Source organism: Suricata suricatta, chromosome 7 (assembly GCF_006229205.1).
Source record: "Suricata suricatta isolate VVHF042 chromosome 7, meerkat_22Aug2017_6uvM2_HiC, whole genome shotgun sequence".
NCBI classification, from domain to species: domain Eukaryota; kingdom Metazoa; phylum Chordata; class Mammalia; order Carnivora; family Herpestidae; genus Suricata; species Suricata suricatta.
In genome coordinates this window covers 1,870,238-1,894,487 of record NC_043706.1, presented here as the reverse complement: position 1 = coordinate 1,894,487, position 24,250 = coordinate 1,870,238, and the positions used below count along the sequence as shown (strand labels likewise).

The 24,250-nt window shown below is 45.7% G+C and overlaps 1 protein-coding gene across 1 annotated transcript in view; it reads left to right on the top strand.

Annotated features, from left to right (window-relative positions):
* Nucleotides 1-19,890, top strand: part of LOC115296468 (zinc finger protein 850-like) — a 62,828-nt gene extending 42,938 nt beyond the window's left edge. The window contains exons 9-10 of the mRNA XM_029944922.1: nt 17,440-18,968; nt 19,323-19,890. Of these exons, the coding sequence (XP_029800782.1) occupies nt 17,440-18,217 (778 nt within the window). The 3' untranslated portion in view covers nt 18,218-18,968; nt 19,323-19,890. The remainder of the gene's footprint in view (nt 1-17,439; nt 18,969-19,322) is intronic.
* Nucleotides 19,891-24,250: the final 4,360 nt, after the last annotated feature.

Sequence of the window (24,250 nt, the reverse complement as noted above, 5' to 3'; positions counted from 1 at the left end):
AAAGGTCCTCCGTCATCTCAAGTTTTGCCATGCTTCATTCATAGGCCTCAGGTTCTTGGTAAGAGCCTTTCCGCTTGTTTGAGACAGTGGGCATCTAGCTGTGGGCAGAGGACAGAAGCCCCAGCTTCCAGCTAGGGCCCGTCTCCACACTGCCCCAAGAGCAGTGGTTAAATGAGTGGCCGCGCTTGCCCTTTGCAGCTGTTGGGCCTGAGGTCTGACCTCCAGGGTCCCTGAAGGAGGAGCAGGGGTGAGGATCCAGCCACCTATGAAACCAGACAGTATAAAGATTTGCAAAAATGTGAAATAATTCCATTGCCTTCACTTTTTATTTTAGAAGACATTGTTAGAGTCCATAAAATATATTACTTAAATTAATATGTAATAAGAATGTTATTGTTATTTTAAAGATTAAATGTTTTTTAATTCTTGGTTTTAATTTCAAACACAGCAAATCTTGATGGATATGAGCCACATAAAAATAAGCACTTTGAGGTCCTCATTAGTGTTTAGGAATATAAAAGGAATCAGGAGATCAATATTTTATTACTATTTTTTATGTTTATTTATTTATTTTGAGGAGGGGGGAGGGCAGAGAGAGAGTGAGAGAGAGAGAGAATCAGAAGCAAGCCACATGCTGTCAGTGCAGAGCCAGATGTGGGGCTTGATCCCAGGGACTTGTGAGATCATGACCTGAGCTGAAATCAAGAGTCCGAGGCTTAACCAACTCAGCCACCCAGGCGCCCTGAGACCAAAATTTTAGAAAATTACTGTGCTAGTCCATATACTATACATGAAATGACACTTCTGAAACTAAAATGCAGAGAATCTGGGAATAACGTTGGGGAGAATCTGGGAACAACTTTCAGGTTCCAGGTGTGGAAAGTATTTGGAATGTTATTGTAACAGTGCTCCAAATGATCTCAAGGGCGAATTTGCTTCAAGCTTATGCACTCCTTGATTGCTGACCTAATAAGTCCCTTGGTCTGTGGCAGAAATATTCTGTTTTCCTTGAGATTTTCAGACCACTGGCCTTGAGGAGTCAAGGACACAGAGAGGATAAAGCTTGACTGTGCTGGAAGACAGCTGTGGCGGTGCCAGTGAGTCCGTTCAGGGTCACGTCCACACAGGACTAACCGTCTGGGCCCCTGTTTTCCTGTGCGTACTCCCTCCTTTTCCCATGCCTTCTCCTTTAAAATTCTCTGGCCTCACCTGGACAGGGAAGATGGTCATGAAAACATTAATCTTTACATACTCTGCATACCAATTGTCAAAAATACATATTTCACATTATTTTCCAGGCTGTAGCTTTTCTGTTCACTTTCTTAATGGTACTTTTTGTTGAGCAGAAGATTTAAATTTTGATGAAGTCAAATTTAGCAATTTGATCTGTTATCATTAGTGCCCTTTGAGAAAGCTTTCCTTAGGTCATGATACTATTTTACTCCTAAACTACCTATGTGGGGTGCCTGGGTGGCTCAGTCAGTTAAGCTGCTGACTCTTTTTTTTTTAATTTTTTTAATGTTTTTTATTTATTTTTGAGAGACAGAGAGAGAGAGCGTGAGCAGGGGAGGGTCAGAGAGAGAGGAAGACACAGAATCTGAAGACAGGCTCCAGACTCTGAGCTAGCTGTCAGCACAGAGCCCAACGGGGGGCTCGAACCCACGAACCGTGAGATCATGACCTGAGTTAAAGCCGGAAGTCAGACGCTTAACCGACTGAGTCACCCAGGAGCCCCAAGCAGCTGACTCTTGATTTAAGCTCAAGTCATGATCTTATGGTTGGTGATTGAGCCCCACATTGGGCTCTATGCTGATGGAACAGAGCCTGCTTAGGATTCTCTCTCTCCCTATTGCTCTGCTCCACTCTCTCTCTTTCTCTCAAAATAAAGACATAAAATTAAAAAAAAACAACAACAACAAAAGGCAGAGTTCTAGTCTGTTGCCAGTTACTTCCAGTTACCATCCCATCTGGGAGGCAAGAGCTATAAAATAAAGAGCAAAAATAAGTGTTTTGAAGGCGTCTAGAAACACTGTAACTTCTCAGTGTTTATTGTTATCAGTTTCATTGTGATGACTAGATGGGAAAAAAACCTAAAAACAAACAAACAAAAAAACTACTAAGATTTGGTCTTGATGGGTGGACAAAAGATTTTCCAGTTCGGGTTGGGGACTGGATGGAAACATTGGTGGTGGCTGTCGTTAGGAGCAGATAAAGAGGGGAAATTAAGGTGAAGATTGGAGGGGCACCTGACAACTCAGAATAAGTGGGTAGTTAGGAAAGATGTTGAAGGAATCAGAATAGGAGGGGGAACTAAACAACATAAATAAGACATTTTGCTCAATCCCCACCCCCAAATCCTAGTTTGTCTGAAAAGTTAAAACTTTAATACGATGGGTATTAAAGTGTGCACTAACACGGCAGTAGGTGACTGATGTCAGCCTTCTGGAAACGTCTCAAGTGACCCCAAGAAGATTCCCAGAACAGGAAGAACCGGAAAAACAGTGAAATACAGGCCTGCAGGCAATACTTCTGATCAAATATGATAGAAACATAATGCATTAAGACGACATGTAAATTAAGATTTACATGTGGAAGTCAGTAAATCTTAACGTTTACAAGTGAACTGATGACACCTTGTGAATACAAGGATTTGGAGCACCTCTTGCAAGCCTGTGTGCTCTTCCCATGTTTGCACAGACCCCTGCAGGCTAATAAGCACCGGAGCAGTTGTTCAGAGCAAGCTGAGTGTCTGAGTAAGACAATGACTAAAATAAAGCCCCCACTAATCTTTGGGATTGGCTTTATCCCAGCCAACGAAAGAAAGACTGTAGATGTGAACACAGATTTGTGGTGTTAAAACAAGGGTCACTAGTGAAGCCTCCCTCCCGGATTTGTAATTTGAAAAGCTAAGCCACAAAGCTGGCAATTCAGTAAGATAGGAAAGGACTGAACGGATGTAAAGATTCAGAGAGAATTTATTCTCAATTACAATGTTTCATTTCGTTTTGTTCATTTGTTTGTTTTTTTGAGAGAGAGACAGAGACAGAGAGACAGAGAGCGAGCAGGAGTGTGGGAGAAGGGCAGAGGGAGAGAGGGAGACAGAATCCTAAGCAGGCCCCACACTCAGCGCGGAGCCTGTCGTGGAGCTTGACGTGGGGCTCGATACCCCCATCCTGGGATCATGACCCCAACCGAGACCAAGAGTCTGATCCAACGGACTGAACCACCCAGGCGCCCCGACAATGATGGTAAGAACACAATGGTACAAGGTGTACTCTCACTAGGCGCCAAAGGGGATTCAAAAAGTGTGGACCGTGATGGGCAGGAATTCCTCCAGCGATCGGCAGTGTGTGCAGGAGGGCCGGAGGACAGCGGAACGCGGGGTCTTCCCGCGCACCCCGTCGTCAGCACCGCCAGGCCCCGAGCCTGCACCCGCGGCGTCCCGACTCCCGCCCGGGGGCCTGCGGAGGGCGAGGCGCCGGCACCCGAGCCGGCCGGCCATAGAGCTTCCAGACCTCCAGGGTCCTAGAGAGCTGCCGGAAGTGCCTCCCGACAAGATGCGCGTCGGTCGAGGTTGTTCCTGCGCGGGTTTGGAAGTTAGGGGCCGGCGGGCCCGGGTCTGGCTAAGGTTCTCGCCCCGGTTTCCGCCCCTCTTCCCCCAGCCCTTCCTACGGGTCCGTCCATCGGTCGTCCGCAGCCCCCCGTCCCTGCCCCGGCTGCCCCCGGAACTCGCGGTGAGTAACGGGCCGGGCTCGGGGCGGAGGAGGGAGCGCTTTGTGGGCCAGAGTAGGCCGCCGCCGGGGCCGGGCCTGAGGGTCCGCAGGGGACGCGGACGCGGGGGAGCCGGGGACCGACGGGGACCGGGCGTGAGGGTCCGTGGGCGACGCGGACGCGGGGGGCGCCGGGGACCGACAGGGACCGGGCCTGAGGGTCCGTGGGCGACGCGGACGCGGGGGGCGCAGGGGACCGACGGGGACCGGGTCTGAGAGTCCGCGGGAGACGCGTTCCCGAACTCTCTCGCTTTCTTCATTCTCCTCCTCTTTTTGTTGTATGGGAAGCCGCCCCCACGTTATCTTTTATGCAGCTGTTTCCACGACCCGAATTGTTTTTACTCCGCAATTTTGCATTTCCTTCACGATACCAAAAAAAAAAAAAAAAAAAAAAAAATTTTTTTTTTTTTTTAAGCAGTACTTTGCTTTTGGAAGCCCCGAATTATCCTTGGAAACCTATGTTTGCTCTTAAGGGAGCCGGCTCTTCATAGTGTTCTTCATGCAGAACACGGAGGCGGTTGACATAATTGCACAAAAGACGCATTTGTCTCAACTTTGGGGTGATAGGGAATTCAGCCTTACTCAGTACTCACTTTGTTCTCAAGGCCGACGAAAGTAGATGCCTGGGAACCCTTTTTGGAGGAGCCCATTCCCAAAACTCGGGTCACTCACGAGTGGTTTTTTGTCAGGCTGCAGTAAGACCGCCAGTACCACCTCTGAAAACAATCATATTCCTGTGGTTTGATTAGTTCAGTCAAGTATATTTATGCAGAAATCGTTGTTTTAACAAATGCATCCGAATTTGAATCTGTGGCGAAGGTGAAATGGGCAGCTCTTAACACGGGTCCCTCACTTTGATAACTGTAAAGCACAGTTTTTGCTTCACCTGTTTTTCTCTTGATCTTTAAAGCCTGGACAGTCTCTCTCGTTTTGTTTTATTTTCTATCCTCAGACATCCCAGAGTAGGCTTCACTAGTCTGAAGGAAGAAAAGCATTCCTTTTCATCTATTAAAAAAATAATGCTTTCAAAATCGGAGTTGTGCCTTTAGTAGTTCACAGAATTATGTAGCATTTGAGATCAGCAGACTCTGTACAGGTTGACAGTTTTAACTTCCTAAATTAATAAACCTGACCAAGTATTCTTTTTTTTTTTAAGCTTATTTATTTTTATTTTGAGAATGAGCTGGAGAGGGACAGAGAGAGGCTGGGCTCTGTCAAGATGGAGCCCCAGGTTGGGCTCAAACCCGTGAACAGGGAGGTTACCACCTGAGCCAAAGTCCAGAGTCTGATGCTAGACTGAGCCACCCTGGCGCCCCTCAACCAGGTCTTCCTAAAAGAGGACACAAGAAGCAGTCTTTACCAACATAATACACACGTGTGTACACGAAGCTGAGAGGAAGACACACGCTAGACTAATATTGTTCATATCTTTGTCCTTGATTAGTTACAGATTGTAATTATCAAAAACTGGATTGGAGAGGGAAGAGACTAAAAATTGGGAAATTATATAAAAAAAAATTAGGGTGGGGAAAGGACAAGACTGTTTGGCTCATTTGGTACAAAGTATGTTGTATTTACTTTAATATCCTTTTTTTATGTTTTTTTAATTTTTTTTTAATTTTTTAAATGTTTTATTTATTTTTGATACAGAGAGAGACAGAGCATGAGAGGGGGAGGGGTAGAGAGAGGAGACACAGAACCGGAAGCAGGCTCCAGGCTCTGAGCTAGCTGTCAGCACAGAGCCTGACGCGGGGCTCGAACCCATGAACGTGAGATCTGACCTGAGCCGAAGTCGGAGGCTTAACCGACGGAGCCACCCAGGCGCCCCTGCTTTAATATCCTAATATAAAGTTCTTTTCTTTTAATTTTTTAATGTTTATTTGTTTTTGAGAGACAGCATAAGCAGGGGAGGGGCAGAGAGAGAGGGAGACACAGAATCCGAAGCAGGCTCCAGATGGAGCTGTCAGCACAGAGCCTGACTGGGGGCAGGGGGCTCGAACTCACAAATCAAGAGATCATGACCTGAGCCGAAATCAGAAGCTTAACCCACTTAGCCACCAGGTGCCCCTTAATTGGCTTTTTTTTAATTGAGTTTTTAAAAATTATTTTAAGACCATGTATATTAATCCTGGCTATTCAAAACAAAAATGATACCCCTCATCTCAAATTCTCCACAAAATCTCAACCTCTTGCCCAGATTAGTTCTTCCCTTAACCCTTACTATTCCAGGAAATTCCCCAGCTTCTCTATAAAATCTTGAAGTATTAAACTCTCTGACGTTAGGTGTGCCTGGGGGACTCAGTCGGTTGAGCGTCCGACTTCGGCTCAGGCCATGATCTCACAGTTCGTGGGTTCGAGCCCCACTTCCGGCTCTGTGCTGACAGCTCAGAGCCTGGAGCCTGCTTCAGATTCGGTGTCTCTTTCTCTGGCCCTCCCCTGTTCATGCTCTGTCTCTCTCTGTCTCTCAAAAAAAAACAATAAATGTAAAAAAAATTTTTTTAAATAACAATAAACTCTCTGATGTTAGACACCATATTTAATCCTATCTCTAATTCCTTTGTTCTTGGTATTAATAGTTTACTCCCCAGACTATTGTTCTCAGCCATATTTAATTTTAAAGATAATTTTCCAATTTTCTTCCTTTTCTGTCCATGCTCTCTAAGGGTTGTTTTTTGTTTTTGTTTTTGTTTTGTTAGGTTTATGTGTGTGTGTTTATGTATGTATTATTATTATTATTTTAGAAAGAGGAGAGTGGGTGTGTGAGAGCTGGGGAAGGGCAGAGATGGAATCCCAAGCAGGTTCTGTGCTGTTAGCACAGAGCAGAACACAGGGCATGATCCTGTGGGATCATGACCCGAGCTGAAATCAAGAGTCGAATGCCTAACCAACTGATAGATATTTTTAGTAATCTCTACCCCACAACACGGGGCTTAGACTCAGCCCCTGAGACCAGGAGTTGCACACCCTTCCACTGAGCCAACCTGGTGTCCCTCTAAGTAAGGCTCTTAATGTCCCTGGAGTGTGTGCATGGGTGTCAGGTCTGTGAACTGTGCTGAAATTGAATGTAAACTTTGGTGCCTGTGGGCTTTTTTTCTAGGGAGCAGCTCTGTTTTCATTTGATTGCAGAGACTGTGAACTGCCGCTACCCGACTCTTTCCCCCACCCAAAAACTTCTGAAAGAGGTACTGCTTTGACTCACGTCAGGAAGTAGATGCAATCGGATTATCCTCCTAAGAGCCTCTCTTCTTTCTTTGAGGATTATAGGCCCGTAGTTTTGTTGTCTTCATCTCTTGCCGACTGCTTTTGGATACGCTGCCTTCATTTGTGCTCTTTTCCATTGTCTGTAGTGCTGCCTTTGTGATCTTTCTGGAAAACAAATATGTAACAAAATGTCCTTGTATTATAAGAGGGTCAGAGAAGAAGGTGACTGCCACAAACAAACATCTCCAAGAAAACGACGGCCATGAGCACATATTTACATACCTGCACAGTGTGATAAATCCTCTATTTGGACCTTTTGAGAAATGTCTTGGCAAGAATGAGCACCTTAATCTGCTTGTGGGTGGGGGCAGGTCAGAGTGGGAGCGACAGAGACCTCACGAAAAAGGAAGTAGGTAAGATAAGACTTTCAAGTTAGGGGTGAATGGTTTCAGCTAGACCGGGATTTATCAACCTTGGCATTGACAGGTCATCCTTTGTTGTGAAGTCTATGTTATGCATGTAAGATGTGCACTAGCATCTGTGGTTACTAGGTACTCGTAGCACCCCTTCCCTTCAGTTGTAACAACCAGAAATGTTTTCAGACATTGCCAGATGTCCCAGGGAGAGGGGAGCAACACTGAGCTAGGATAAAGAGCTCTGGAACAGAGTGGAGCTTAAAGAAAGCCACTTTTGGAAAAGCTCTGTGAAGGTGAGCGTGGAGCAGATGAAGTAGGCAGGGTTACATCTGTGAAGGGCCTTGCATATCATGCTCAAGAGGTGGGTTCCCTTTTCAAAGATATTTAGGTGATGAGTTATATTACGTGTTTATTAAAAGTCTTTCTAGAAAGGTGTTAATTTCATAGGGTAACATTGTAACAAATTACCTACCACAAGCTGGGTGGCTTAGCACAACAGAAATTCTTTCATAGTTATGGAGACTGAGTCCAAAATCAAGTTGTTGGCGGGGCACCTGGGGGGCTCAGTTGGTGAAGCGTCTAACATCAACTCTGGTCATGACCTCGTGGTTCATGGGTTCGAGCCCCACGTTAGGCTCTCTGCTGTCAGCGCAGGGCCTGCTTCGGATCCTCTGTCCCCTCCCCTCTCTGTCCCTTCTCCATTTGTACCCTCTCTCTCTAAAATAAACATAAAAAAAAAAAAGATGCTGGCAGAGCCACATTGACCTACTTTCTGGTTGTTATGGGCATCCTTGCTTGTAACTGCTTAACTCCTCATCCCTGCCTCTGGTTGCACAGCTCTCTTCTGCGTCTCTGTCTCCACGTGGCCCTCTCTTTGTATATCTCAGTCTCTGTGTCTCTTATTTTCCCAACAGAACACCAGTCATGCTGTATTAAGGGCCTACTCTACTGCAGTAAAACCTCATCTTAACTTGATTACATCGGCAAAGACCCTATTTCCAGATAAGATCACATTCACACGTATCAGAGGTTAGGACCTCAGCAGACCTTTGGGGAGCACACAGTTCAGCCCACACCAGGCAGCTGTGTGGAACGAGAATGAGAGAAAAGAACAGCCAGAGGCAGGAAGACCACTTAACCACTGCAAATGCAGACAGGCGGTGATGTCTGTTCCCAAAGCTAAAGGCCATAGACCTTTGCCACAAGGAAATAGGACCCTTTATAAGCACTTTACACCTATAGATCTGGTATCTAAATCTTGCTCTTAAACAAACACAAATATATTCCTTGTTAGATATTATAAATAATACTCCTTGAAGGATCTTTGATTCTGTTAATAAAAGATACAGATCTTCACTCATAGGGAACACACAATTAAGTTAGTTATTTGCAACTAATAATACCTAACTGTAGGGAAATTACTCATTTACAGTAAGCTGTATGACCAGTGTGGTGCTTGGACTCATGACTCCAAGGTCAAGAGTTGCATGCTCTTCTATCTGGGCCAGCCAGACACCTCAAGAAAAGATTTTAAAGGAGAAAATATTGTATCTTGTCCTTTAAGAATAGGTGATTTGGGCACTAATGAAAGAAATCAGAGAGGACTTAAATGGGGAGATAGACTGCATAGAATGGATATTAAAATGTCAGCTGTAGATCCAGTACAAGTCCAGTTCCTAGGGTGGGGGTGGGTAGGAATTTATATCGAAAGGCAGTGGAGTTAGAAAACAGAGGGGCACCTGGGTGGCTGGATCGGTTAAGTGTCTGACTCTTGGTTTTGGCTCAGGCCATGATCTCACAGTTTGGTGGGTTTGAGCCCCGCATCAAGCTCTCTGCTGACAGCACGGAGCCTGCTTGGGATTCTCTCTCTTTCTCCCTCTCTCTCTGTCCCTCCCCAACTCACACTGTCTCTGTCTCAAAATAAATAAAGTCAAAACAATTATGAAAATAAGCAGCAAAGTTGAAGGACTCTTAATATTTGATTTTAAGATTTTGAAAGCTACAGTATTCAAGACAGTTCTGTTTGGGGAAAAGGGTAATGATATAGGTCAATGGAACAGAATAGAGATTACAGAAATAAAACCACACATATGTAGTCAATTGATTTTTGACAAAGATATAAAGATAATTCGCTGGGTAAAGAGGTAATCGTTTTGGAAATGGTGCTGGAGCAGTTTGGTATCTGTGTTCCAAAAAATGAAACTCCATCCACACCTCAAGCTCTGTACAAAAATTAATTCAAAATTCGGGATGCCTGGGTGGCTCAGTAGGTAGAGGATGTGATTCTTGATCTTGGGGTCATGAGTTTGAGACCCACATTGGGTGTAGAGATTACTTTAAAAAATTGACTCAAAATGGATCATAGACCTAAGGTAAAACTAAAACTGTAAGTTTTATGTCTCATAAAGGCCTTGTGTCCAAAATATGTAAGGAATTCTCAAAACTCAATAATAAAAAAGAACTTAATTTTTAAAACGGGCAAAGGGATGGTAGATAACCAGGTGAAAGGATGCTGTACATAATTAGAAGGAAAATGCAAATTGAGACCATAGTGAGTGGGCACCTGGGTGGTTCAGTTAGTTAACTGACTGAATTTGGCTCAGGTCACAATCTTGTGGTTCATGGGTTTGAGCCCTACATCGGTCTCTGTGCTGATAGCTCAGAGCCTGGTGCCTGCTTCAGATTCTGTGTCTCCCTTTCTGTGTCCCTCCCCTGCTCGCTCGCTCGCTCGCTCTCTCTCTCTCTCTCTCTCTCTCTCTCTCTCGCTCTCTCTCTCTCTCAAAAATAAATAAACAAGACCATAGTGAGATACCATGGAGCAGTTAAAAAATAAAAATAGGGGTGCCTGGGTGGCTCAGTTGTTTAAGCATCCGACTTCTGCTCAGGTCATGATCTCATGGTTTGTGGGTTTGAGGCCCGCATCAGGCTCTGTGCTGACAGCTAGCTCAGAGCCTGGATGGAGTCTGTCTTCGAATTCTGTGTCTCCCTCTCTCTCTTACCCTCCCCTGCTCACGTTGTCTTGCTCTCTCACAAAAATAAATAAAAACGTTAATAAATAAATAAGTTAATTAAACCATATTGAGATGCCACTACACACTTGTTAGAATATCTAAAATTAAAAATAAAACCATATCAAATGCTGCTTATTAGATAGGGGGCACCCAGTTCTCACATATCAGGAGTGGAATGCAGTATGTCCTAGCCACTTTAGACAGCAGTTTTGGACCCTGCTGTCAGCGTGGAGCCTGCTTTGGATCCTCTGTCCCTTCTCTCTGCCCCTCCACTGCTCATGCTCTCTCTCAAAACTAAACATTTAAAAAAGACAGTTTTGCAGTCCCTTATGAAGTTACACGTATACCTGCCATGTGACCCTCCCCTTTTAGATATTTACCCAGGCGAAAGGAGAACATGTTTACACAAAACCTCGCATGCAAATATTCATAGTGTCTTTATTTATAATCGTCAAAAACTGAAAACAACCTGAGAAACCTCTCAACTTGGGAGTGGATAAACACATCTCCCCGTAAGGAATAAATTACTGGTACACGCATCAGCATTCATGATCTCATACGTATTATGACAAGCAGAAGGTGCCGACTCAGAAAGCTACTTACTGTATGAGTTTATTCATAAAACATTCTGGAAGTCATTAGTGTGTGTAGGTGGGGCATTTAGGTTCCTTGGAAGGGTAGCACCAGTGCTCCAAAGAGAGTTGGGTAGAGTAAGATGAGGTCCACGGGAGAAGTAGCTAGCCTTGACATAAGAGAGAAGATGGAAAACAGAACTGTAATGGATGTTAGCTGGAGAAGACTTCTGTGTTAGGAATTCTGGACAATAGCTTGAGCTAGATTATATAGAAATTTGTCTCTTTTGGAACCTGAGTGGTTCAGTCCCTAAGCTCAGGTCATGATCTCACAGTTCAAGTCCCATATTGAGCAAGCTTGAGCCCCACTTTGGGTGAGCCCTGCTTTTCTCTCTCTCTCTCTCTCTCTCTCTCTCTCTCTCTCCCTCTCTCTCCCTCTCTCCCCCTCTCTCTCTCCCCCTCTCTCTCCCTCTCTCTCTCCCTCTCTCTCTCCCTCCCTCCCTCACTCCCTCTCCCCCCTTCCCCCCCCAGTCTCAAAAAGAAAAATTAATCTGTTGAGCATGAGGGATAGGTTGGGAGGTGAAGTGTCACAAATACTGAGAGTTAAGTCAGCATCACTGAAGGCCAGTGGAGATGAATCAGTGCAGAATCTCAGGCAGACCTAGTCTGCGTGGTTTCCTGACTTTGTTTTGCCATATTCCCCCCTCCCCCATCCTTAAGGAGAAGCAGCAGAAGGAAGGGAATATCCCCCAGGTAGATTTGGCATGGCAGAAAGCTACGGAGGTAAGGTGTTCCTTCTGGAACAGTGAGAGAATCACTTAAATGACTGAGCCATGAAGTCTGTGTTGTGGTAGGGAGCTTGTCAAAATGTCTTAGTAAATCACTATGATCTTTGATTTGCTTTAATATTGTTTGTTTCTCTTCCTCAAGAATTGCTCTTAGAGACGAGGCCCTTGGAAGGTTCTTCTTAAGAAGATATAGAAGGTAGTGGAAACGAGCCTCCTGAACATTTCCAGCTCTAAATGGCAGCAGCATCACGAAAGTTGTTAGCCTCGTCCCCACCAGAGCAAGCTCCTGAAGAAGACCTTGTCATCGTCAAGGTGGAGGAAGACCATGGCTGGGACCAGGAATCTAGTTTGCATGAAAATAACCCTCCTGGCCAGGAGCTCTTCCGTCTGCGCTTCAGGAAGTTGTGCTACCAGGAGACGTTAGGACCCCGGGAAGCTCTGATCCAGCTCCGCGCACTCTGCCATCAGTGGCTAAGGCCAGACTTGAACACCAAGGAGCAGATCTTGGAGTTGCTAGTGCTAGAGCAGTTCTTAACCATCCTGCCTGAGGAGCTCCAGACGCTGGTTAAGGAACATCAGCTAGAGAACGGAGAGGAGGTGGTGACCCTGCTGGAGGATTTGGAAAGGCAGATTGATATATTAGGACGACCAGTAAGTAGAAGGAGGTGCTCTCGCCGTGCTCAGGGCGTGTGGAAGGTGAAAGCGGGGGGACAGACCTGGGCACCACGGCAGCGGAATGAGCGCCGGGTGTCAGTTTCTGGTTGTGATAACAATAGATCTAGTGCGGTGTGGCTCATGTTTGTAGAGTCCTTTTCATTTTTATAAAGGATATATATATATTTATCCTCATAACATCTTTGCAATGATTGTTCATCTTTGCCAAGTGGGAAATTGGTGTGTAGGGAGCATGAATTACTTCAGTTTCTCTGGACACTCAAAATTAAAGGTAGATCTGAGACCGGAGCTAAGGTTTCCTGGTTTGTTACCAAAAGTTTTTTCTATTGAATAGCACTGCTTTAAGTTTCTGTTTATCAGTGTTTCCATCCCTTGGGAGTGCAAAGTTGATGCCTTTCTGTGCTAATCAGCACATTTGTGTTCTGCCTCTAGGAAGCAGGTGAGATTCTGCTTCCTCCTTTCCCAAGCATGTGTCCCTAGAGATGTGCTCTTCTTGGTCCCTTTGTGTTATTTGCTTCTCGCGAAAAGGAATGGCTTGTAACGCAGCTGCCCCGGTGTTTGCGGTATTTTCAGGTCCCAGCCCGCGCGCATGGACACGGACTCTGGGAGGGCGTCGTACACGCAGAGTCTGCACCAGAGCTTCCGAATACTCCCCTCCGACCCCTGGCAGCGCAGCACAAATCTCCAGTGCCCCAAGGGTCCCAAGACGAGGGTAAGGAGCCGGATTTCATTGATGAGGCAAAGAATAGAGAAGAAAGGACCTGTTGAGTTCCTGGAGGACCAGGAACTAGGATTTTTGATTACAGACCAGTCCTAAGACCTGAGTTTAAGTGTTTATGTAGGCTTCAGATACAGACTATTAGTCCCATTGGAAAATTTATGAACAAATCAAACAAAGAATTTGGGGATTTTTATATATTCACACATTTTTGTTACTCCGCTATTTTTTAAATTTTTATTCAATTTTATTTTTAAGGGTTTATTTATTTTTGAGCGAAAGGGAGCAAGCAGGGGAGGTGTGGGGGGAGGGGAGGGCAGAGGATCCGAAGCAGGCTCTGCAGCTGACGGCAGAGAGCGTGCGGGGCTCAAACTCACGAGCTGTGGGAGCATGACCTGAGCGCAAGTTGGATGCTCAACCAACTGAGCCACCCAGGTGCCTCTTCAGCGTTTGTTGTTGTTGTTTTGAAGTTTATTTGTGTATTTGAGAGAGATGGGGAAGGAGCATGTGCATGTAGGTGGGTGTAGGGGGCAGGGAGAGAGAATGCCGAGCAGGCTCCACGCTGCCAGTGTGGAGCCGAATGGGGCTCAATCCCACTAACCGAGATCATGACTTGAGCCAAAACCAGAGACCGGAGTTGGGTGCTTAACAAGAGGTGGGGAAGAGGAGGCACACGCAAATGCACACGTGAGAGCATGAGCAGGGAAGGGTCGGAGGGCGAAGGAGAGAGAGTCTTAAGGCAGCTCCACACTGTGAACCCCAACATGACCCTGGGATCGTGACCTGAACCGAAACCAGGAGTCGGACATTCAGCCCACCGAGCCACGCATGTTATCCCAGTTTATTAACAACATAGGCGTTTTTGAGGTTTTGCTGGTATCACCGTGCCGCTTTACTTGTCATTATTTCACTAATTCTTCAAGCAAGAGCATTTTCTTTGGTAGCCACAATGAGTGCATCACAATTAGGAAATGCTGATACTGTACTAACCGGGTCCACAGTTCGTGTACATGTTTTGCCAGTTGCCCCAGTAATCTTCCAGAGTCTCGTCCAGCATTCCAGCTCGCAGTCAGTTGTCTTGTCTCTTTAGACTCCTTTAATCCAAAACAGTTTCTTGGCCTTTCTTTTCCCTTCATTTTCCCCTTCATGACCTTGACATTTTTGAAGAGTACAGGTCAGTTATTTTATGGAATGGCTGTAAAATTTGGGTTCATGTGATGTTTCCTTATGTGTAAATTCAAGTTGTGCGTATTTGGCAGGAACGCCCCGGAAGCGAGGCTGTAGCCGCCTCAGCATCTACAGCAGGAATTTGTCCTTTATTACTGTGGGCGCCTTTGATGCCTTGGTGCAGGCTATTCTTGCCAGGCTTGGGGCACCTGGTGGCTTAGTGGGTTAAGTGTCCAACTCTTAACCTCAGCTCTGGTCTTGATCTCATGGATCATGAGTTTGAGGCCCACATAGGGCCTGTAGTCAGCACAGTCTGCCTGGGATTCTCTCTCCTCCTCTATGCTGCTTTCCTGCTTGCGCACATTCTCTCTCTCAAAATAAGTACACATTTTCTTTTTTTCTTTTTTCTTTTTTAAATGTTCTTATTTATTTTTGAGAGAGAGCGAGACAGCGTGAGCAGGGGAGGGTCAGAGAGAGAGGGAGACACAGAATCTGAAGACAGGCTGTCAGCACATAGAGTTACTGTTTTTCTCTTTATAATTAATGAGTAATTTCTGGGGGAGATACTCTTGAGTCTGTGTAAATGTCTGGTCTTCATCAAACTTTTGTTGCTGAACTACTAGTTTTAATAGTCGATGATTCCGGACTCAATCAGTGATTACAAAGACTTAGAAAATGATGATTTTAACTATGCCATTCCTTCTACACTTCACTTGTAATACAGAGTGTTCTGTCCTCCCGACTTTATTTTATTTTATATGTCAGTATGGACTCATAAATTCTTTATCCAGAAATAAAATATCTTTAGTTATTACTATATTTTGATGCTTAAATTGTCTCAGATTTGTTCAGAGGCTTCAGTTTGACTCCTGTGTCCTTTTGACATTTCCCCATCATTTTTGAGAACTTCTTGCAGAACAAGATAATTCTAGTGTCATCTCACACATGCTCTGCATTTCTTCTTTATGTGGTTTATAATAGTTCTATGTAAATGGATTTTTAATCTTTCTAAAGAAGCAGCATAGAAACATTAAAAAAATTTTTTTAAACATTTATTATTATTGAGAGACAGAGCATGAGCAGAGGAAGGGCTGAGAGAAGGAAAGACACAGAATCTGAAGCACGCTGTGGGCTCTGAGCTGTCAGCACAGAGCCCGACGCGGGGCTCAAACCCACAAACTGGGAGATCATGACCTGAGCTGAAGTCAGATGCTCAACTGACTGAGCCACCCAGGCCCCACGAAACATAGAAACATTTTCAGTTAATAATAGAATTCTAAGTTCTAAAGCACATTGCCCACGACACCCTAGTCTGTTAATTTCTGTGTTGCGCTGTCCGATGTCAACAGGAAGCAGGTAGCGGCAGTCATGGTTGATGTTTCAGGAAGGTAAGAGATTTATAGAGGTAGATTGGTTCTCATATCCCATTTGCCAAGAGATCAAGACCTAAAGAAATCCTGTGCAGAAGCCCAAGGGTAGAACGTGGCTTTGGTGGGAGAGAAGACACTGTAAAGCAGGTCCTGTTAGGAAAGCAGTACTCTGTTTTCGACCTAGAATTGTAGACTGAGTGGGACACCAAAGTGCGGGTGTCCTGGGGCAGCCGTTCGTGTGGGCCCAGAGCCCAAGATACCAGTGTTATTTGATTTGATTTTTATATTTGGCTTTATATTATTTTATATCTTATTTTAATTTTTTAGCTTAATATTAAGCATTCTCTGTACCCAGCATGGTGCTCAAACTCATGACCCCAGGATCAGCAGCCAGGGGCCGCTCAGCACTTTTTGTGCAAAATCGCTGATGTGCATATCTTCTGACATGCAGACAGCTGTGGAATGGGTCAGTGCTGCCTCCTGCTGCCGTGGGACAGGGCTGGTCTCACTCCTCGCTTCTCTCTCCTCTCAGCCATCTCTACTTGTCAGAGCCCTGCCCCTTCCCAGAAAGGAAGTCCTGGGGACCAGGAGATGACAGCTGCACTCCTCACAGCAGGGCTGCAGGTGAGTCGGAGTGCTTCTGGCTCTGTTCGCAGGACTGGGCGTGCCTGCTGCCCCCCGGACTCTCCGTAGCAGTCCTCACCAGGAAGTTGCCCCTGATATCTGTGCATGACTCGTGGTTCCCGCCGTGAATCTGGTGCATTTCCCTCTTCTTCCCCACTTCTCTAGATCCCTTTACACGGTATGTTCCCACTCCTTGGTCCTCCGCATACTGGCGGGCCTCTGACACTTTGGGTTTGAGCCGTGGAGCAGTGCCAGTCCCACAGGGGGGTTTTGTTTGGTTTCAGACATTGGAGAAGATTGAAGACATGGCTGTGTCCCTAATTCGAGAGGAGTGGCTTCTTGATCCATCACAGAAGGATCCGCGTAGAGATGACAGGCCAGAAAATTACAGAAACATGTTCTCCCTGGGTAAGGAGAGCTCTGGTGACTGTCACCGTTTAAGGTTGTTTGTCATGTGATGGTAGCCGTGAGCTTCTGAAAGACATCCTTAAGTTCAGTCTCAGGAACTAACACAGAGAAACAGTGCTGCCCATGGACTTTTACTCTCTCCTCCAGGACTTACCGTGGGTACTGTTCTGTCTGCCAGTGAGAATCCTTTGCTCCCAGCCCTGTGGGACATTGGGGTCTGTCGTGCTCCTCCCTTTCAGTGCCAGGGCTTTTCCCATTTCTGTCCCCGTCGGTCATTCAGTACATCTGTGTTCCGACCTACGTCCCAGCTTCCCTGCTCTCGTGCCCCCCACAACCCTCTGTGTTCGTGCACTTCTCCCGCTTGACCCCGTTCTCTTCTCCCTCTGTTATGATAGCATTTTGGAGACCAATGGAAGCTCTATGATTACTGGTAATTTTTCCATGTGTGTTTTCCTTTTCCCTTATCTTCTATTCCTTTCTGACATGGAGACTAGAAAGTGACGTTGGCTTGATGTTTATCACATTTTAATTTCAGGTGGTGAGACCAGGAATGAGAACAGGGAATTAGCTTCAAAACAGGTAATATCTACTGGAGTCCAGCCACATGGAGAGACAGCTGCCAAATGCAACGGGGATGTTATCGGGGGTCATGAGCATGGAGAAGCTCGAGATCTTCTGGGCAGATTAGAGAGGCAGCGGGGAAATCTCACCCAGGAGAGACGGCATAAATGTGACGAATGTGGGAAGAGCTTTGCTCAGAGCTCAGGCCTTGTTCGCCACTGGAGAATCCACACTGGGGAGAAACCCTATCAATGTAACGTGTGTGGGAAAGCCTTCAGTTATAGGTCAGCCCTTCTGTCCCATCAGGATATCCACAACAAAGTAAAGCGCTATCACTGTAAGGAATGTGGCAAAGCCTTCAGTCAAAACACAGGCCTCATCCTGCACCAGAGAATCCACACTGGGGAGAAGCCGTATCAGTGCAATCAGTGTGGGAAGGCTTTCAGTCAGAGTGCGGGCCTCATTCTGCACCAGAGAATCCACAGTGGGGAGAGACCCTATGAATGTAATGAGTGTGGGAAAGCTTTCAGTCATAGCTCTCACCTCATTGGACATCAGAGAATCCACACAGGGGAGAAGCCCTATGAGTGTGAGGAGTGTGGGAAAACCTTCAGGCGGAGCTCACACCTCATTGGCCATCAGAGAAGCCACACTGGGGAGAAACCCTACAAATGCAATGAGTGTGGGAGGGCCTTCAGTCAGAAGTCAGGCCTGATTGAACATCAGAGAATCCACACTGGAGAAAGACCCTATAAATGTAAAGAATGTGGGAAAGCCTTCAATGGGAACACTGGCCTCATACAGCACCTCAGAATTCACACAGGGGAGAAGCCCTATCAATGTATTGAGTGTGGGAAAGCCTTTATTCAGAGGTCAAGTCTCATTCGGCATCAGAGAATCCACAGTGGAGAAAAATCTGAATCCTCAGGAGTTTAGGAAAAAACTACAGTCCGAGTTTGGGCATTATTCAGCCTTAGCGAATCCACATGCTGCTGAGAGGACTTCCAGTGTAAGTAAAAAGGCAGAAACTTTGGCATCACTACAGCCTGACCCCAGGGTCAGTATCAGTAGCAATGGCGGAGTTAGAATCGCTCTTCGGTAGTTTGGGCTGGGGCCTTGACGCAGGCGGATCAGCCTGGCCATCTTGGGGGGCGTCTGTGGAGCAGAGCTCCTGAGGCCTAATGCGTCCTTTAGAAACGAAATAGTATCTGAGCAAGTTGCTGGTGGTGGAGTCACTTAATTTGTTTGTCGGGTGAGTAGCTGTAGGTTTGAGAGGGGCTCCTCCCGGTTCCTCCGCCTCTTCTGTCTCCTGTGATCTTCTTCCCCTGGTGGTCTCCCTGCGGGCGCACCTGTCATCCTGATCCGACCTGAGGAGCAGACTCCCTGTGAGACTTCTATTTGTATTTAGCTTTCTGAGAACCTAGTTTTAGGGAAATTTTTACAGACACAATGTATTTATGCTTCAGTGTGCGTGTTATTTTATTCCAACGTTCCTGATAGTGGAAAACCGTATTCCCACGCAAACTCAGAATGCTATATTTTTAACAGCACTCCAGCATTTTTCTTCATATATCACCTTCACTGACTCCCCTGAGTCATTGAGCGTCCATACGTGTCCTTCACCACCCCCACCCCCAGCACCTGTGTCGGCAAAAGAAGTGATGTGTGTGGGCGTGAAGCAGAGAAGGTGAGTGGAGACTCAGCCTAGCTGCTCTTGAGCTAGGGTGGTTGTACCTTTGGGTGACTTCCAGCTCTCTTTTCCACCGTCCCGCTGGACGCCGTGGTGCACAGAGGTGTGGACACTTTTCCGGGAATAGCGTCCTGTGGGCGAAAGGGGAGACAGGTGCTTGAAGAAGACCTAAAAGTCCTTACAGAGAACATACATTCATCGGACTGGCCCATTACAGTCCTGCCCTCTCAGGTTCCTGTCAGTCTGCACAGGCCCCTGACTGGATGGTCCATCACTGCTGTCTTTACCCTCGTCCCCCCTCCTTAGATGGCCTTAGCACCTCACCCTTCATTTTCTGTCTCTTGCCATTAGCTTTATAAATGCACAGCGGTGACCTGTCACATACCTCACCTCACGGTTCCTCACTCTTCCGAATTCTGGTGTGCTTCATCCGTAAACCAGCGGAGGCGCAATATTGACTCTTGATCACCGGGCACAGTCTTCTTTGAGGCTTTCCATATACCAGGGGATATTCTAGAAAGTTAGCGACGCTGTTTTAAGCAACGTGCCGGAGCCTGTGCATCTGAACACGATCTGCCCTTTAGGTTCGGTGGTCCGGGTCGCTCCAGAAGTGCTACCACTCCTCCCGACGTTTGGAAGACGTTTACTCTGGAATCACCTCTCGTTTTTCACCGTTACCCACGTGTTCGCCAGACCTGGAATTGAGTCACTTTTGGCTTTTTTCCCCCAAAGTCAGCTTCCAAAACAGGAATTGATTCCATTAATCCTATTCGGAAGAACATGCTGTACGTTCTAGAGACAACGCCAGGAGGATTTGCACCACCTCACTGTTCTGAACAAGGGACAGCACTTGCTAATCACGTTGATTTGTGATTGGTGTTTTTAAAAGCCAGTCATAAAATCTTTCATTGTAAAGGTCCACCTTTTAGATCATAAATTCCTTCCTTATAAAATCCCTTCTGTTTCCCACTATGGCCCATCCTGACCACTGACAACATCAAGGTGGTTAAACCTGTTTCGTTGAGTCCTTGATACCCACCTGTCATAGGTCACGCTGGATTCCTTGGTTAACTGCTTCTTTCTCTTTCTTTTTTTAAGGTTTTTTTAAAGTTTGTTTTGAAAGAGAGCATGAGCAAGCAGGGGAGGGGCTGAGAGGAGGAGGGAGAGAGAGAGAATATCCCAAGCAGGTTCAGTGCTGCCAGTGTGGAGGCCAGTGCAGGGCTTGAACTCCTGAACCGTGAGATCATGACCTGAGCTGAAATCAGGAGTTGGACACTTAACCCACTAGGCCACGCAGGTGCCCCTCCTTGGTTAACTTTTTCAAAACAGCAATTTCCGTTATCCTTTTTTTTTCTTACTCTCCTTTCCCCCCCTTTCAGACTATAGATTCCCTTACACTTGGAGAGAATTCCATTCCTCATTCCCTTGTACTTGAAATTTCAAGAAACCAGGAACAGATCTGGTTGTCTCCAGATCCCTGCTCTCTGCTCACCCTCTGTAAGACATGAACTCTGCCTGAGACCTGTGCCACCTGTGTGCAGTCTTTCAGGACGGAGTCCTTGCCGGGGGGAAGATCCGTACACACGTGCACGGCCCCCCAGGCAGTTGCGGGGAGCGCTTGTCCAGCGACGGCTCGCAGAGGAGCGTGTTGAAACCACTGTAGGCACAGCAGCTGACATCTCTTTGCCACCGTGATGTGTGGCCACGCTACACATTAAGCCCACAGTGACTAAGTGTCTGGCAGAATTCAGAGAAAGCAAGACGTGCCCTGAAAGCTCAGTGTTCTGGAAAGAAGGAGGACAGACTGTGACCTGAAAGAACCATTGTAGAAATAGCCACACGGTGTAAGAACAGAGAGGCTGCTGTTTCTTTGGCAGCACATGTGCAAGTTCATTCTTGGTCTTCCCCTCTCACTGCACCAGACTGTGGTTGCTCCATCTTTATGACCTTATTTTGAGCTCCTAACCATGAGTGATGTGTGCTAAGTTCCATTATATCCTGCAGATTCTACTTTTAGGCTCTTGATCTGAAATGAACTGTTCACCAGTACCTTCTCCCGTCGTGATCTTCTCATTTTAGGATCTGGCATGATAAAGTGGTTCTTCTGTCATTCTGCTGCCGTCCAACATCGTCCTAGGAGAGGCGTGCTAGGCTTCAGAGGGTTACTGCATTGAGCAGGGTGGCAGTGCTGGAATGTGGTGGGTGATTGCCATGCACAGTGGTTAGCTTTACTCTTGGTTCCGAGAATCGAAATAGTAATAGCTGACATTTATTAAGTACTTACTGTGTGCCAGGCTCTATGCTAAGCGTTTCTCATGGTTATTATCTATTGTATCTTGAATTTTATAGATGAGGAAATAGGCTTAGAGAGATGAGTTGACCAAGGTCATGTAGCTGGGAAATGACAGAGCAGGGGCCCTGCCCAGCAGTGGCAGATTCTCGCGCCTGTGCTGCTGACCACTGTGTGATACTGTCTCTAACACACACCCTCTTGCCAGCCAGCCGTTGGAAAATTCAGCGTCCCTGGCCATAAGCCAGTTAGCTGCTGGGGAAGAGAGTACATGGTGGTACAGCACCGTGTACTGCGATTGGTTGAAAATGTCATGTTGGTTGATGGTCGTATTGTTAAATGTTGATACTTCTGATGCTTTGTAGTCTAGAAAGCTAAATTGTACAAGTAAAACATGTGAGTATCTGGCAGGATAAAGCAATAAGGTACAGATTTGGGTACATTTCTCTCTAAACTGTGCCAGGGAAGTAGACTCATGGAGGGAAATGAAATATCCATGTGTCCGGCCATGCATATGGTCTATTTACCAACAGCGTAAAATGTGGAAAACCTTCAATTTCCTTGCCCATTTCCAATTGCCATTCTGTTTTTCTTTTGTCATTCGTGATCTTTCAAACATGTCATCCGTTCTTCAATCCCATTTTCTCAATATATTCTTAAAACTTCTTACCAGCCTATGTACTCAGCATGCCACTTAAGTCACCTATGGACAAACATCAATGCCTTTTCTAAATTCTTGTCCCATTTTGTTTTGAGAGAGTAAGCGAGCATGTGAGGAGGGGAGGGGCAGGAAGAGAGAGAATTTCAAGTAGGCTCTGCACTGTCAGCATGGAGCCCGATGTAGGCCTCAAACTTAAGAAACCTGAGATCATGACCTGAGCAGAAATCAAGAGTCGGACCCTTAATGGATTGAGCCACACACGTGCCCCCTGTCCTTGATCTACATTTCACACTGTTGAGTTTTCCCTGATCCTTTTTGATTATCATCCTCCTAATTTTTAGCTTTTCTTTATTATTTTTTCTCCTCTCCACTGAAAGTAATCCCCATGTCTTGATTTAATCCAGTATTTTTCCTGCATTCATTTCCATTTGTCTATTTTGATTGTTCACACTTAACGTTCTGTATTTCAGTAATTATTTCCCACCCTGTGGGTCAGTTACCTACACAATTTGATATTTGAAAACAGAACTCATCACTCTTGTCCTTCAGACTACATTTTCCTTTTAAATAGGCATTATTGCTTAGCTTCTTTACCCTGAATAGACTCACTGCCCTTCATATTTCTCTATTGTTTTTAAAGTAGGCTCTACGCTCAGGGTGGGGCTCAAACCCACAAGCCTGAGATCGTGTCCTGAGCCCCCCAGGCACCCTGCCCTTCATATTTCTCATCCTAGTCTTGGAGTGATCCTTTAGTCTTTTTCTGCTCTCTACTCCACACATCTCAAATCATTCCAGTTCTCAGTTTTCTCCTTGAGGCTGGATCCCTTAGGTTTCTGCCATCCTCTGTAGCCTTCTGCTAAGCCTTGTCATCTGAAGGCCAGGGTGTGGTCTTTCTAGCTTCCTTGCTTTTAAGACCCCCTTCCAGTAACGCTTCTAAGGTGATCCTCCTCAAAATCCATTTTCGGTGAAAAACACTTAGCAGATGATTGCTCTCTCCGGGGTGTTCCAGGTTCTCCATGTTGTGCCCTTCATGCTTCATCTCCCTCAGCCTCATTCTCTAGCTTGTTCGAACTTCCTGCGGCCTTTCACTGCTGTCTTACAAGCCCTTGCCTCTGTGCCTTTCTCATGCAATTTCTTTTGTTCTGGATTGGGTTTTTTTTGGCCCCACCTCTTATTCATCCATCCCTTCAGAGCCTAGCTTCTTTATCTAATCCCAGGGGCTCTCCTTGACTTCACCTCACACAGAGACCTCCCTTGATCTGTGCTGCCTCCGCACTTACCCTTTGAGTTTGTACTGTGGTCCATGCACTTACTAATATGTTGCTTTTGATTATTTTCTAGCTCTTTGTATTGTAGTTTCACATTTGTATTTATTTCTAAAATTAAATTGTAAGCTCCTTGAGGGCAGGAATAATAACTTTTACATTTGTATCTCTACACCCCCTAGTGCCTAGTACAGTGCTGAGCACACAGTAGGCGTTTAATAAATGCTTGTCGAATCATTGTGTGGATTTTTTTTGGAGTTATCTACAGAAAATTTTAAGCTGTTTTCAAGGTTGTATGTCTCTCTTACCACTTTGTGCGCAGACCTGTTTCTGTACTACATCTGTAGTTGCCTGTGCCTAAGACTAAGACTAAAAAACCCAACTTTAGGAGAATATATGTGAAAACTAAAACAAGAAGCTCTCCATTTCTTTTTGGCCAAATTTATTTTTTAAGGAAAAAAATAGGAATAGGAAACTCTAAAGATTATGGTGTTAAAAGTTATTGTTGCAGAAGTGCTTGAGAATAGACTTTTGTATCTGAGGTTAAACTGGTGGTTCTTAACTGGAGAAAACTGGCCGTGTCTGGAGATAGCTTTGGTTCTCCCATCGGTGGACACCTCAGATGCTAGTGTCTAGCAGACAGAGGCTAAGGATGCTGTGAACACCTTGCATGCACAAACAGCCCCCACAACAACAAAAGTTATCTGGCTTCATGTGTTTAATAGTGCCAACGTTGAGAAGCCCTGGGCTGGACATATTTGAGGTATATAGGAGAAAGAAGAGAGAGGAATACTAGCATTGCAATTAGAAAAATTAGCTATGGCAAGCTTTAAAAGGACCTTGTTAGATATATAATATGTAAGATTAGAAAAGAAAAGGAGTTCACAGCAATATATACATCAGAGTGATGGTAAACCATAAAATGTTTTTAAGTGTTTACTTTTGAGAGAGAGAGGGAGGGTCAGAGAAAGGGAGACACACAATCTGAAGCAGACTCCAGGCTCTGAGCTGCCAGCACAGAGCCCAGCGCAGGCTTGGAACTCAGACTACTAGATCATGGCCT